This window comes from Cebidichthys violaceus, unplaced genomic scaffold, assembly GCF_023349555.1.
Source record: "Cebidichthys violaceus isolate CVI_PGR_0920_01 unplaced genomic scaffold, fCebVio1.0.p SCAF_21, whole genome shotgun sequence".
Taxonomy (NCBI): domain Eukaryota; kingdom Metazoa; phylum Chordata; class Actinopteri; order Perciformes; family Stichaeidae; genus Cebidichthys; species Cebidichthys violaceus.
In genome coordinates this window covers 2,271,619-2,287,448 of record NW_027176384.1, presented here as the reverse complement: position 1 = coordinate 2,287,448, position 15,830 = coordinate 2,271,619, and the positions used below count along the sequence as shown (strand labels likewise).

The window sequence follows — 15,830 nt, the reverse complement described above, 5'->3', positions numbered from 1 at the left end:
GCGCCGCCAGCGCGTCCCCTCATCTGCATAAATACATTCACCTTCGGGCAATTTGCATGTTGATGAACTTGTGCTAATGCACTCGCCTGCAACAGATTCACAGAAAGAGATAAGGGAGAGATAAAGAGATCAGAGGAACGGCACAGACACGCCGACAAAGTGCCTTGTCTTTTGAGGAGGTACACATGCTAACGTCAAGCAAGGCTAATGGGAGTTAGCGTCACTTATTACAAGCGGGGTGATTAGACAGAGTCTGAGTGGGTGGGGGGGTGGGGGCAAGCTGTAAGAGAGAAACAAAGAGATTTCAAAGTAAAAGCCTTTCTGCTTTTAGCTGAGTCAAACAGGGGAAGGTGACTGAGTTAAACTTTATTCAGCCATTCCAGGACTTAAACTGGTGGTAATATGGTTACTATCTTATCCTGGAAACTTTGTAATTTATGCTCCTGAAATCATGCCGTTTTGATTCTGTTAGACATGTCAGCTGCTTTCGACACAGCTGACCATTCTTTTTTTCCCCGGGTATATCGCTTCATTTACTTCCATCAAATGTGCCCTTTAAAGGGTGGAGTAGTCTTTCCCCCCCAAAAAAGTTAGGTTACATGGAGAGAGAAAGCGGGGAGGAGTAGAAGGAGAAGGAGAACATTGTGGGAAAATGGCTTAGACCTCTGTGCTAAAAGATGTAGCAGATAATGACAGCGGGGACATGGTCATAAAACCTGCACATTATCTCTGTGAATGTACAGTATGTGTGTGTGTGTGTGTGTGTGTGTGTGTGTGTGTGTGTTTTCCCTCTAGCGGACAGATAGAGGAGGAGCTCGCTGCAGTCGTTTTAAAGAAGCAGAGAGAAGGTGACAAGAGACAGTGGTGCGAGACAGACACATCAGCTCTGTCCGAACCCTACTGACCCTGTCCTGTGAACAATCATTCTGTTAGAAATACTGAGCTGAGGTAAAAAAAAAAAAAAAAAACTCCCTGCTTCCCTTCCCTCTCTCCTCCCACTGGCTTAACAAATACCCAATAACTACGAGGGCTGGATCTCACTACTCATGATCAAGTCGTATCGAAACTTCTCCAGTCAAACAATACCTGCAAACAATCCTTTATGTGCCCAAATCTAGAGAAAAAAATAGATTTGCATTGTTTTTGCTTGCAGTCAATCAGCACAAGTGTTCTTCGATTCAATGCAACATGCAATTGGAGTGCTACGGCAGCTTCTGTAACTCACACAGCCGGGATTGCCTGCTTGCACACGGCTCTGAAATCAGCGATGTAGTGAACAGCGCTGACAGTCTCCGACGTCTTGCATAGGTTTGTGAAGAGGAGTTGATAAGCTCAAAGTTTCTATTCAATGTGTTTATTTGTTACATTTTGATTTCAAGGTTCGGGCAGCAATGGTTAAGTCAAGGCATACAGCGGATTCATTTAATGCTGGTATCGGCCGATAGCCAAAGCCCAGGTATCGCTGTCAGAACTTAAATAGTCGGATTATTGCATCCCTGATTGGTACTGGCAACGTCATTTATTAAACTATACCCAGCACTAAAAACTACTCATGTTGCTGTATCGGATACCCGACCGACACAACATGTAGACACAACAGCTTACGTGTTTTATTTAGCCTTTTTGGGAAGGTTACAAATAGATGTGTTAATTTTGCAATTAGTGCCGGTAATGTAATGAATTGGGGATCTCAAAAGAAACATACAAAACACATTAACACAGAGACAAAAACAATAAAGAAATAATAAAAAAATTATCGTAAAATAGGATTCTCCAACGTGGGATTTCTATCAGGAGTGAAACGGTAATATTGGTAAATCTGTACCAGTCGCTGCAACATCTGCCTGTTATGAAAAGAGCCCAACCTTTATCCAACGGCACAACACTCTGGATAACCCTGCATCTGATAAGCGCTGATAGGTAATTTTGGAGGAGATGAGAGGCCATTGTTCCCAAAACAGATGCTGTGTCGACAGCGGGGCGAAAAACAATCCCGTAACACAAGATAAAAGCTATCTGTGATCTCATTAGAGGTGGTAATGTCAAGCTAGCGAGGTATAAAATGGCTCTGCCCCAACTTTGATGACGGGGCACTTATGGAACAAGATACAGTAAAAATGTCAAGTAATTTCTTTATGTCTGTGCCGGGGTGTGGCGGCGGCTTGGGAGGACTTTGCTTCTTCATTTTGTCAATTTATTTTCTCTAAACAGAGAAAAGACACACACACACACACACACACGCACGCACACACACGCACACACACGCACACACACACACACACATTCACACACATAAATACAGTCCGATGTGCACTAACTTACAGTATATCTTTCTTTTTCACACGCAGAATACATTAACAGGCACCAACACACACACTCACCCTCTCTATCGGCAAGTTTACTCTGTCACGATCACACAAACGGACAGGCCGGCATACGCACGCTAACTTTCCTGACATTCATTCATTCATTCATTCTCTCTCTCTCTCTCTCTCTCTCTCTCTCTCTCTGTGTCTATTTGGATGCAGCGGGTGAGTCCTCCCCTCCCTCTGGCTGACGGAGCGGGTGACGGGATGGTTGGACAGCACCAAGGTTAGCCAAGAACACGGCCATTGTACGAAAGGCGCGCTTTGATAAGACCTTGCTCTGCACACTGCACTCCATTCAAACGTTATTAATACATTTATTGTTTTGACAACATGAAAAAGAGGTGGAAGGGGAAAGCAGCACTGCTAATTAACACCACGGTTGTATGAGTACACTCCGTGTGCATACATTAACATCCAGTCCTCAGCAGGCTATCATTTTTGGGTGAACAATCACAAACACAGATTCCTGTTGCCTAGCAGAGGAAACATAACTAAGGACTTTAAAAACATACATGCGAGGCAAGCCTGCCCGAACACTGAAAATACAACTGACACAAGGAAAAGGATGGATGGATTGATTGACTGGTGGACTAGAGGGCGGGTGGATGGGTGGGTGAGTGGTTGGACGGACGGACAGACGGACAAAAGGCAGATCACTCACCGTCAATCCTGCTGACGAGCTCCTCTAGGGCCTTGACTTTCCTCTGGATGCCTGGCTGTGCAAATGTATAGTTGTCCTGGGGAGAAGAAAACCAGAATGAGTCAATACGGACAAAGACTCCGTTTACAACAGTGGGTCTGTGTGATATCTAATTGTCATACTTTGAATCATTTTAGCTGATTCCCAAAGTGAATGAATGCAGGAGTTAAATCATTGTGAGCCACAACAAGGAGGGCGAAGGTCCCAAAAAGAAAAATTCCTGTGAGCCTGAAATGACCAGATAAACAACAAAGTGCGAGGGAAAGCATTCAAAACAAGAGCTAATGACATCAAGTAGAAATCTGTATTACAGGAATATTCGTCACATTCCTCCATAACTTCTCAGATAATCTGTGACTGACACAGATTTTTTATTTTTTTTGCAGCCGTTTGTCCCGAGAAACACGCCGAGGGTTCGAGATCTCCCATTTTCACTTTTTTTTGGGGGGGGGGGGGGCGCTCATTTTCAGAAAAGTGCAGGAGCCGTTTAAAAGATGTGAAGTGTTTGCCAGGGCTCATTTCACACCTCGCACAAAAAGCCCGGCGGCGCCTTTTAAAAACAGCAAACAGAGGAAATAGGCCACCTAACAAACACCAGCGTGACAGAGCGGCGGTGGCGGCCTTGAAGACAAAAGGAGATGGCTGCCTGTGATTGTGGCTGAAGAACAGAACAGGGTGAGCCGTGAATGGGTCCTGGTCTCGGATTCAGGTGTGAAGTGGGGGAATCGTAAAATATCCTAAAGAGCTGAAGCCGTTCACTCCACTATTGCCCCCTTCAAGTAGCTAGTGTGCCTCATGTGGACTGCATGAGACCAGCTGGTGAATAAAGAGTGCTCGTAATATCTCCCTCCATTGTGTGCACAAAAAAAAGATAAAAAAGAAGATATCATGATTAGATGTGTATTATTATTATTATTATTATTATGCAAGTCAATTTGTTTCTTTGAACTGTTGTTTTTCCTCATGAATATTCTCACAAAGAGAATGAATATTTCACGATGTTCTGAGCTTTCCGCCACTGACGTTTGTGTGGAGAGGACACATTGAAAACGTGCAAGATCAGGGAGGCTCCGTAAACGCCGACCGAGACAGAAAACTCTACTCCTTTGGAAGAGGTGACTGAGTGATGAGTGGCGCTGTGGTGAACATACATTTTGACATTTTAGAACATGACTCATTAGAATTATTTTGGGACTGTAATGGGACACGGAGACAATAACTGAACCTGGAGCACATGATGAATATGGGGGGGGGGGGGCGGCAGTGGGTTGAACTTGCAGAATTCAATACATGTGAGAACATGCACATAAGTATTGTGTGTGTCTTTCTCTCTCTCACACACACACACACGGATTACGTTTCCTTGAGGGGTCATTTCAGTGTGGCTGGAGAACAGCTGATGTGGCAAACTATCCAACAGATGGAGAGAGAGGGAGAGAGAAAATGAGAAGGGAGGAGAGAGAAAGAAAGAGAAAGAAGAGAGAGAGAGAGAGAGAGAGAGAGAGAGAGAGAGAGAGAGAGAGAGAGAGAGAGAGAGAGAGAGAGAGAGAGAGAGAGAGAGAGGGTGGGGTGTGTGTGTGTCTGTGTGTGTGGGGGGGCATTTAGCACTAAACAGCTCCAGTTGTCCTTCAGGCTCAGCAGAACCAAGGCCTGCATGTCCTCCTGAGTCCATCAGAGGCTGGCAGGCTAGAAACCGCTTCCTCTCTTTTTGTATTATTACTGCATCTATAGCATCACTTGTTGTTTCAGAAAACTGTGCCACACAGTTTGTCGGCCGCAGAGCACTGGCAGCAGTAAAGCGTCTGGCTCAGTATACAGCTTGGTCACAACAAATTACATTTTAAAAAATCAGATTTTTTAAAATCAGATTTTTTCTTTTTTTATTACCAAGTATGGATTGGTCTCAACAATCCTTTTTCGGCTATCACTTTCAAACACACTATGCCTACTCCAACTCCCATCATCCTTCTTGTTGTTGTTAATCCTATATTTATATGTCGGCCTTTCTTGTCTCCCTTCTTCTCCCACCACCCCCGTGTTCATGTGGTTAGGTGCTTAGTGAGTGTGAGGCCCAGTACAAGTAATTACATTTGCATTATTGAAGCTGCTGGCATTAATCAATGCCCTTCTCTCTCTCTCGCTCTCTCTCCCTCTCTTTTTTTCCTCTCTCCCTCTCTTTTTTTCCTCTCTCTCTCTCTCTCTCTTTTTCCTCTCTCTCTCTCTCTCTCTCTCTCAGCATCTCTCAGCTGTCTGTCTCAAAATCATCTTGTAGTATTTTCTAGTTTTTTTACCAACAATTCAAATGGTTTCTATACCTCTGAACAATTGCTCACATTCTCTTCTTCCTTTTCCTCTCCGTCAGCATCTTTATTGCTTTTGAATCCGTCTTATTCTCCCTCTTTGTTTGGTCTCTCTTTGTTATTAAAAGTGTGCCTCGCACCTTCTTTAATTCATATTCTCTGTCTGGCCATCTCGATTGCAAAGATAACTCTTGGAATGAGGATGAAATTTGCGTCTATCAGCTTGTAAAAGCACTGCTAGTACGGAACACAAATGTTTTTAAAAAGGTATGACTCATGTTTTTGTACATTGGTGATTCGATACAGCCGGTTTCTGCTTTTAGCTTCTATATTTTCATCCACATCTACTTTTTCCACAAAATCACAACCAGATGTAAAAAAGACAGTAATGCATTTGAGGGTCACGAGGTTTTCCAGACTCATGTTTGTCGGTGCTTTAAGATGCTTACTTTCGTTCGTCGTTCATCTCTCTCTTCTTCCTTTCTTTTCCTCTCTGTCTTCTGTGAATTTGCATATTTCTCTCTTTCCACACCCATTTATTTCCCTCTAAATCTTGCTCTGCTCCCCTCCACTTTCTTCATTTTGAAATCCTTCCACATCCCTCCCTCGTCTCATTTCTTCCCTTCCTCAATCGCTCGTCTCCTCTCCTCTCCCACCTTCTGCTCTCCGTCTCTTTTGTCTATTTTCATCACTTTGGTGGTGCTAATGAGGCTAGACTTGACTAAGTGTTTTGAACATGCTATTATGTGTCCTCTGCTTTGTTTTGTTCCCTGGTGTTTCATTTTGCTCCATGCTGCACTGCATTTTATTTTGGTGACTGATTGTTGTTTAGTTAGATCTGTTCTTTTTTTTTTTTTTTTTTACTTAAGACACATTTGTGACAAGGCTAAGACGCTAAAAGGAATTGTGCCTTTATTCTCATTCTTCTTCTCTTCTTCTGCGTTCACATTTATTCCTTTTCTTCCATTTTTTTGTACCTTTCTTTCTTAACTGCTTCTCCTATTTCCTCTCTCCACCTTTTCACTCTCTCACCTCCTTTATTCCTTTGTCCCATTTTCTCCCCTCTTATGCCCGTCCTCACTCACTTCCTCTCAAATCCAATATGTCGGATCTTTGATCAGCTGAGGCAACAGGAGGAAATCCACTCGTACGCCTTCATTATTTATACGTTCTCCCCTTCTCCCGCCATCTGTGTCCGGCCGCCACATCTGACCGGGGCGACTGAGTCGAGCTTTCCCCGTTTCAGCCGCTTCAACGAACAGACGCTTTCGCAAACATGAATTCGCCGTCTCTCTTTCTCGGCCAGGTGTCAACAGCCTCTCGTTCTCTCCTCCTTTTGTCCACTCGCTCTGTCGCTCTCTCTCTCCCCCCCTTCTTCTCTCTCAGTCCGCTGAATCAATAGCTCTTCACCTCTCAGTCCATTCTATTAGAGACAACAATGGCTTCATGCCAGACTAAGATTGCCTTCCTATTGTGGCACAGGATGTCTATCAGCAAGTTGGACAGAATCAACACAACAACGCTGAGAGGGAGAGAGAGAGAGAGAGAGAGAGAGAGAGAGAGAGAGAGAGAGAGAGAGAGAGAGAGAGAGAGAGAGAGAGAGATGACAGGTCAAGATAAAGGGCAGACAATAAACTGAAGGACAGGGCAATGATCTGTCATCCTCTGGTACGTCTGTGTGTGTGTGTGTGTGTGTGTGTGTGTGTGTGTGTGTGTGTGTGTGTGTGTGTGTGGGAGAAAGAGAAGCCGAAAGTGATTGTGCGAGAGAGATGACAGGTTGTGATAAGGTGTAGACAAAGGTGTGGACAATTACAGTTGTTCACAGCTACACGAGGAGCGACCAGATTTCATTCTGTTGCTTTAGTGCACGTTTGTGTCCAGTTCCAGGGCGGTGAACTGGAATGTGTATTGGCAGCACAGGAGGGTAGCTAAGTCCATAAGTTTGAGACACGGCAGAGGTATAAAAGATACATTGTTTTTTTTGGTACTGACAAAAGTGCAACACAGAGAGTCTACAGCGGTGCTAGCAGCTCCGTGAGGCTGTATAATATAGTATCATTATACCACGTTCAGCATCTAACTCAACACAAACAGCTCAGGCTCATGGACATGCTATTGGTTTTGCAAAACATTTAACCATATGATGTAATGGGATCATCAAAGACATTACAATATATTCTGAGGGGGAAATGTATGTGTGCTATGTTTCATGGCAATCCAGCCAATAAATGAGGTAAAAAAACCTGTTGTTATAATAAGCATATGGAATGTTGAGTTTTTGTGAGGTCAACCTTTGACCACCAAAATCAAAATCACTTCATCCTCGACGTTTGTTCCACCTTTGAAGAAATTCCCTCCAGCCGTTTGATATTCGCAAGAAAGGCAAGGACTACGGAGGTGGACGGAAAAAAACAAAAAAACTAAATAAGATGAGGTGAGGGGCAGATGTAAAAAGCCGGTCACCGGGTTTCTCTAATTCCCCACCCCAATTACAGAAACCGTGTTTCTCATTTATGTGACATTTCAGAAATCAGGTCAGTGCTGAAGGCAGAGTGTAAACCCCGACCTCAGTCAGTGTCTCTTGGACAATTAAACATCAATTTCTAAAGACAAGGAAACATCTCCCACACCTTTCAGTCGCCTTATTCAAAAGCATTTACTTCGTGAAGTGGCCCATTTACCCGAGAGCGAACCAATGCCGATTTCTCAGAAGATCAAATGTAAAAGCTTTTTTGTTATACCTGCAAGGAAGCAACAGCTGCAGAGAGATTAACCTGCACTTTGAGGCTGCCTTGGTGGATGCGCCGTGGAGCATAAAGAAACCCTGCCGTGCCTTGCATGACCCCTGATGTGATCAGGACCACTTGTCCCTCTGCTAACAATGTTTTCATCCAGCAGAAGGGTGCACACTCTTTCCTTTATGCCATTCTTATTGCATAAATGTCTCTATCCAGCCTCAGCCTTTATTCTAACCCCCCCCAGCAGCTGTTACTGCCACCATGTCCACTGAACTGCATGTGAACTAGTTTAGCAAACATGAGAGAAAGATGAAGAGGGAGGAGCAGTGCTGAAATGAAAAAAAAATGTTTTTAAATGCCCAGTCATGTTGTGCACCAATTAAACAATAAATAAAAACAAATTACTTAATATATTTATATGGAAATCCAATTATCTTTTCTTCCTATATAACAACATATTAAGTCTGCTCATGTGAGCTAGTGCCAACCAATGACATCATGACTTCCATCCATCAATCTGAAACTTTTAGTGATAACAGAGGTGTGTGTGGGTGGAGCCACAGTCCTCTGCAGCTCTGTATCCAATATTCAAAGCCCGGCCACTTTTTTTTAGGGATTTAAATCCCTCTTGTGCGTGCACACTGCTCAAATCTTCCATTTCACGAGGGAATGTGTCACAGCGCAAAAGCTAAAGAAGCTCTAACTTCCGGCACATACCGGGCGAGTCGTTATACATTTACACGCACACCGATGAGACTTGGAAGACAGACAATACAAACACATGCACATGTACAAACAAGCTTGTCAAGCAACTCGCACACACACACTCACACACACCAGCTGGCAGATCACTCCTCCTGTGTGTGCGTCGGATTGAGTGACAGCCCACTGTGACAGTGGGGGGACCCTTGAGGGAACCAGAACAGGACACGGCGTCTGGTTCGGTCAGGCTACCGTCTGCTAGACATCGGTCCTTGGACCCCTGTTCCCATTCGAGGGAGAACCCATCTCTAGTTGGTGCCGTGGAAACAGATGGTTACCTTGACAATGAGCGGGCACAGTCCAAGGGAGGGGCTGTGGAGGCAGGAGAGGGAGCTGCAGACCGTTGAATCTCGCCATGAATTGAACGTTGATTATTTTATCTTGTTGGCGCCTGATTCAAGACATGAAACGGAATTGAAAACCAGAAAAATATGATTTTTGCTCGGCCATCTCTGATAGCATTCCAGTCAAAAAGTTGTTGTAAAAAAAACTGAATAAAGATTGAATAAAGACATCCTTGATGTTCTGCCCTCTGTGGCTATAAATAAGAATGGCTCTGAAGTGGAATTAAAGGCTACAGCCGAGAGTCTGATGAATAATATCAACATCTCCTGACAACTGTGTGTCGGGTCAGACAAGTTTTCCTGTTGAACTCCGCATTTGTTGAGACCGCCGCCGAAATATAATAAGTTCGGATCCCGGGTCAAATTACATTTCACAAAAATACATTTAAGAGCCCCCGCCGTAAAAAGGCGTATCTGCAGAATTAACATAAAAGGCAGGTTTTTCATCTGCTGGCTTTAAAAACGGAGAGCCCGTTGGGATGAGCTGTAGGAATAATGAACTTTTTGACTTCATTTTGGGCCTGGCAGGTGAAGACACTAGCTCACAGCACATACTGGAGCTGCTACATACTGAGAGTGAGAGCTACCTATACCTGTAGAATAACGTGACACAGACGTTCTGTTTTTACTGCTGAGTTTACTGATGTATTACGGTCTGGTGGTTTAACAGGACATGTTTAAATCAACAACACGGTATTGGGCAGAGATGACGGTTCCATTTAAATCCATCGCAATTGGCCGTTATGGAACCGTTTTTTTAACGAGTTAAATTAGCCAGGTTAGCCAGAGGCGGCGTCCAATTTAGCACATGTACGAGACTAATTGGCTGCTGGAGAGACCAGGGCAACGCCGAGGTCGACTTACCGTTGAGGTGCGTCTCAAATTGGTTGGCGTACTGATATTTTTTTTTTTTGTCCATTTATTCTAGGTTAAACTGCCATTTGAATTCACCGAAATTCTTAGGGAATGATGATAATTTATGTATCGGTTTAGAGGCAGAGTCATGGATAAAAGCACTTTAATGAATCACATGGCTGGATAATCATTTCCAGTTCAGTGCCGTGTCTTGTTTTTTTTATCTTGTCAGAAGTAGATGTGGCCAATGTGTGCAGCCTGTTTGATGGGTGGGGGGGGATGCTTGTCCATTTAACAGTTCCTTAAAGGTCGTGTCAGGACAGAAGAATAGTTGTCTTCACTCATTTAGCCCTCAAACTGTCACTCACTGTCTGCTAACGCGATGTGGGGGAAGTGTGCGACATGTGGTTCATTGGTGTGTGTGTGTGTGTGTGTGTAGTCCTGGATGTCAGCCTGACGACACAGCTTTAATGTCATCAATAAAACACACACACACACACACACACACACACACACACACACACACACACACACACACACACAAACAAATGTAGCTCTTCAGTCAGTCCCTTGCTGTTAAAAAGGGGGTCATCCAAAGATGTAGGTATTCTCCACATTTTGGTGCTTCTTGAAGTGTGAAGATTAACGGGAAAAAAAACATCCTCCTAAACAACTCATTTGTACAGCTGGGACACCTACGCACCTCATACCCAGGGCCTGCTCCTGAAGGAAGTGTGTGTGTGTGTGGGGGGGGGGGGCTGCAGTGTTGCCAATTAAAGCAGCAGCTCATTAGCGAGGCTGCTTAAGCGAATTGACAGCCAAAATAGCCCGTTCTGCTTCTCTTAGGTGGGGAAGAGGCCTGGCAGTGAGACAGTGAAACCACAGCTAATGGCCAATTTGCCGCATTATAAACGAGGAAAACTTTCAAAAGTATCTCCACTGTACACCAGGTACACGTGATGATAGAACATTGCCAGGAAGCCACACTAGCTGTTTCATGGGTGAATGGAAGAATTCCCACCTCCCCGCTTATGAGTTTGTCCCGCATTGTTCCGCAATTAAAATCCGTTAAATATTTTACACAAATTGGTCTGAAAACAAGTGGACACCGGCGTGGACACCGGCGTGGACACCGGCGTGGACACCGGCGTGGACACCGGCGTGGACACCGGTTATCCAGGAGGTACTGGATATACATATACGGTGCTAAAAAGGCAGTGAGCAGATGCAGACTCCAACCCCCCAACCCCCCAACCCCCCCGCCTTCAGGCCCCTCAGTTAAGTGTAATAGTGTATAGTGGATGTGAGAGGGCTGGAGACGAGGTCAGAACAAGGATCACCAACTAATTATGGTGCGGAGGCACTCAGCCTCCGTCAGATTGTTTAGAAAGCATTAGGGGGGGAAACATGGGCTTCCCTGGTGCATTGCACGTAATTAGTTTGGAGCCAAGGTCACGAACAAACACAAGCGGGGGGGGACGACAAACAGCCATTCTTCTCTTCTTACCTCTCTCTCTCTCTCTCTCTCTCTCTCTCAGGGCCAACAAGGCACAGCCTCTATTAATTTCCTAAATGAATAGCCGACCAATTGATAGTTATTTATGGATGATCACGCTTTATGCACACCACATGCTCCTCACTAATTACCTTTAGTGTGTGTGTGTGTGTGTGGTGGGGGGGGCTGGGCGATATATATTGACTGTCACGACATGGAGTGTATCTTTAATGCAGTGTATGAAACAACATGAACTATTAGAAATGACCTATTTAAAAACCATCTTTCCTCAACCAACGCGTCACCTCGTCATCGAGGTTCAGGGTTTTTCTTTCATCCCCAGAAACACTTATTTCCATACAACAATAAGCATATCGCCAAATCAATACACTTAAGGACTAACTGCCGTGGCCATCCTCTTAAGTGTTACTTTAGATTAGGGTCACTGACCCGACTGGAGGGGAGAAACTTGGCGGATGCTTCTGTAACTGTGCCAGGATGTACAATGATAAGAGTAGCTGTGCTAAAACATGGTCGCAGAGACAGAACGGTGACACCCAGGCCACGACTATTAGAGCGAAACAAAGATCTGAAATTATCAGGGAGTCAAAAGGTACCAAAATGTGGCAAAAACTAAAGTTCTCCACATTTCCCGATGGCACGAATAGCATCTCCAAAGGCAGAAACTCTCCCAGAGACCAATGGTTTAAAAACATATTTCAGAACTGAGGATGTTAAGTAACGTGGGCAAATCTACCGCCGACCCATGCAGGCACGTTTAGAGTTGACAGAGGGCTCAACCGTGACCGCTGAGAGCGAGGTCGATTCAGCTGGTGGATAATAAGGTTTTGGGGAAGAAATTGAGGAAACAAAATTAAGTTTGTACACAATTATCTGGCCTCCAGACACTCGGACCCGCTTTAGAATATGCAACACAATCACATTTACTAAAGCCACAGCTTTGTACACAACGCTGTGTAGAACCATCTGCAGCGGAGTGCATTGTCATGTGCATTCTTCTTAGGGATGTTACGCACACGACAAGGATTACATTCACGGTGTTGAACTTAGCTACCGACGTTATTTCCCTCTTCACGTGGTGAAGAACCCCAGCAGCTAATGCCAAAAGTTGAGTTTTCCTGAAAACAAAAATGATGACTGGTGTTTACTGCATGCCAAATTAAATCAGAGCACAAAATTGCCTCTTAAGTTACCACATGAGCGTGACCAGTTGTCAGCTGTGTGCTGCTGCAGAATGAATAGAGGGGGAAAGACTTGCAAGCAAAAAAACCAACAAACAAACAAAAAAACACATGTGCTTCGCTGAGCATAAATATATCTATTTAACTGAGAGTCTGCATGTGGTGATGGGTCTCCTCACGTATCCCAGATGTCGCTGGTGTTTCGCTCATGTAACCCTGGATATACAAAAGAACATGACAACCTGCACATGTTACCGTGTATACAGTAGTAGGAAAGCTGATCTGATCAGACCGTTGGGGGGGATCTTTTTTAAGATATCTTTTCATTCCTTTTTCACACATTGTGCAGTGCAGCGTGACCTCATCGAGTGTGTATGCCCGGCTATACTGTCCCTGATAAATATGTGAAAGCTCCAGTCAGAAAGAAACTTGAGCTTAACTTTCGATTAGACAAAGAAATCCAGGCCTGGTGTAGCAACCAGTGAAGCACATGACCTCCCGTAATGTGAAGCGGTTGCTAGAAGCCGCTAATACCGCCAGAGAATCAACTACCTCGGCGTGCAGCTGAACACAGCTTCCAGCCACTCTCAGCTCGCCGTTTTGGATCAACGGTCTGTGCGGTTGGGGGGGGTGTCTCACCCTCGGGTTATCATCCGACCCACCTCATGTTAACGTGCAGACGCAGCGCTTGCCGCGCTGCGAGCCGCGCTGCGAGCCGCGCTGCGAGCCGCGCTGCGGCTCCTGACTGGTGCAAACGGGCGGGGAGCTGAGGTAAACAAGTGGCAGTTAGTGGAACACTTACTACAGCGAGTAGAAGAAAAGTAGAGGGAGAAGAGAGGCTGTACAGACAGAACCGTACGTGGGCATATGTGCCGTTTTATTCTAAGATATTTAACATCTTTTCAACACGTCCGCATGCTTACCTGGATGCCGTCCAGCAGTTTGCTCATGCACCAGAAGCTGTCAGCCTCAATGTTCCTCAGGGCCTCTTCCTGGAGACTGGACACGTCAAAGTTCTCCACTTCCTCCTCTGGAGAAGACATAAAAGGGGGGACACAGAGAGAGAGTGAGAGAGTGAGAAATAAGCAGTGCATGGGGAAACGGGAGAGGTTAAGGTGGAGTGGTTATGAAAGAGATGTATGGAAAGGAACCAAGTCGTGAATAAAGGAGGGATGAACCAAACAGCGCAGGCAGCGTGGCGGCTGACCGCGTGGGAGGGAAATAAAACTAATAGAGCAGCCGAATGATAAGCATCTTTTCTTTTCTTTTGTTTTAAACCTTTTCCCACAGCTGCGTTGAATATTCGGAAAATGTCAAGCAGCCTTCGCGCACACGGCATAATTTGTACCGTTTGAATTATTCTATCTGCTTTGCTTCGAATGTGCTGGAAGTAAAACAACCACTCCGAATGATGTCACGAAAATGTCATCATCATTTTATGCCTTATTTTTGTCGATATTCTGTCGACTCCTGTTTTGTAAACGTCTCTAAAAAAAATTTAAAATAGGCACAACGGCATTTGCGAAGAGCGCGGTGAAGAAGAAAGTACGGATTAAGGCGAGGGCACTGCTGCAGAAGAAAACAACATCCAAGCAGGGGCGAGCACCCCGAGTCCCCAGTCATCTCCAGCGGGGGTGACTTCGACGACGGGTGTCATCAGATGTCATTAGCGGCAGCAGTGTGTGACGGACTGCAGGGGCTTTTGACGGGCTTCTGACAAGCCGCTGACAGCCAGTGGAGAGGAGACGGGACAAGACTGATTAACAATGATCTACAGAGAGACGGAGGAAAAGGGACGTGCTGGCTGCAAAAAAAAAAGTTATGTATTTGTGTGAGTTCTTGCATTCCTAATACCTCCCCCCCCCCCCCCCCCCACACACACACACACACACACACACACACACACACACACACACACACACAAGACCTGGCAGCTCTGCTTGGTATCCTTGGCAACCCCAGTGGAATGTTGTCAAGGTTGTAATGAGCATGCTCAGTCCGACAGACAGACGGACAGACGGCGGGCCAGGACTACAAAGCCAGTTACAACTAGGCTGCGTGTGCACTCACATCATTGTCTCGTCTGCTTGAAGGTAAAGGCTGGACGGGAGGCGGACGGACAGGCCAACGGTTCCTTCACTTCAGCGCGACCCTTTCATCCCATCACACCCAGACAGATCAAAGGAGGTCTGCACACTGCGTCCGCACAGCTACCAGATCTTTAATACCAGATGCGGACGTGTGGTCAGGGGGGTTCGGATTATGATCAGACGCCGGCGCAGTTCATTCTGACCACAACGCGAACACAAGCGGTGTAACGCAGCCCGCAGGCCCTAACCGACATTATTAGTGCAAACATGCACAGTATTCATGAAAACCCCATTTTTGGAGCGACATCTTAAATGAAAAAAAACAACACAGCTGACGGGATGAAAGCAATATTTCTGCCCTGCTTAAATTGAGGCTACAGATGAAGTCAACCACAATCAGCTAAAGATAAATGCAGCGCTGGCGCAGCTGTTGGAACGGCACAGAGACAACAGCGGCCGCCATCTGACCAATTTGAAGTCAGTATTTGGTTTGATGGCTTCTCTAAAGCGATGCAGAAGACAATGACAACACATGAATACGGCCCTCTCTCTCTCTCTGTATTTTTCTCTCTGGGCAACAGTGGTGCCATTAATTTTGTAGTAGAAAAGATTGATTGTAAACAGGCTGACTGGCAATCCGCGTGGTGTCGTTGCTGATTAACAAGGTGGTGAGAGTGCCGCCACTCCGGCGTTCTGGGGGGACCTTGGGCATCCCAAAGTCTCAAATCAGTCCTCGTCGCCCCGGCTGAAGCCTCGCTGTCGGGCTCGGTTCCAAACCCGGACCTCGACTCCGGGTCAGATGAGAAGGGACGGCTTCCAGGAGTCCAAGTGGTCACGCTGGAATTTGGGCGTAGCTCATCACAATAACAAGGACACACTAGAGGAAGGGCTAAGGGGCCATGTGGTGGGAGTGCCTGCACCTGATCAGTGCAGCCCGGATCACATAAGGCAACAGTGCCCCCTGTGGTCGCTGGT

General features: G+C 45.6%; 1 protein-coding gene across 3 annotated transcripts in view; it reads right to left on the bottom strand.

Moving 5' to 3' along the window:
* Positions 1–15,830, bottom strand: part of tbc1d22a (TBC1 domain family, member 22a) — a 97,953-nt gene that overhangs the window by 32,132 nt on the left and 49,991 nt on the right. For all 3 annotated transcript variants that reach the window (XM_068716891.1, XM_068716893.1, XM_068716892.1), the window contains 2 exons: positions 13,689–13,795; positions 3,031–3,106 (listed from right to left, as the gene is read on the bottom strand). In XM_068716891.1, coding sequence (XP_068572992.1) covers positions 3,031–3,106; positions 13,689–13,795 — 183 coding nt within the window. The remainder of the gene's footprint in view (positions 1–3,030; positions 3,107–13,688; positions 13,796–15,830) is intronic.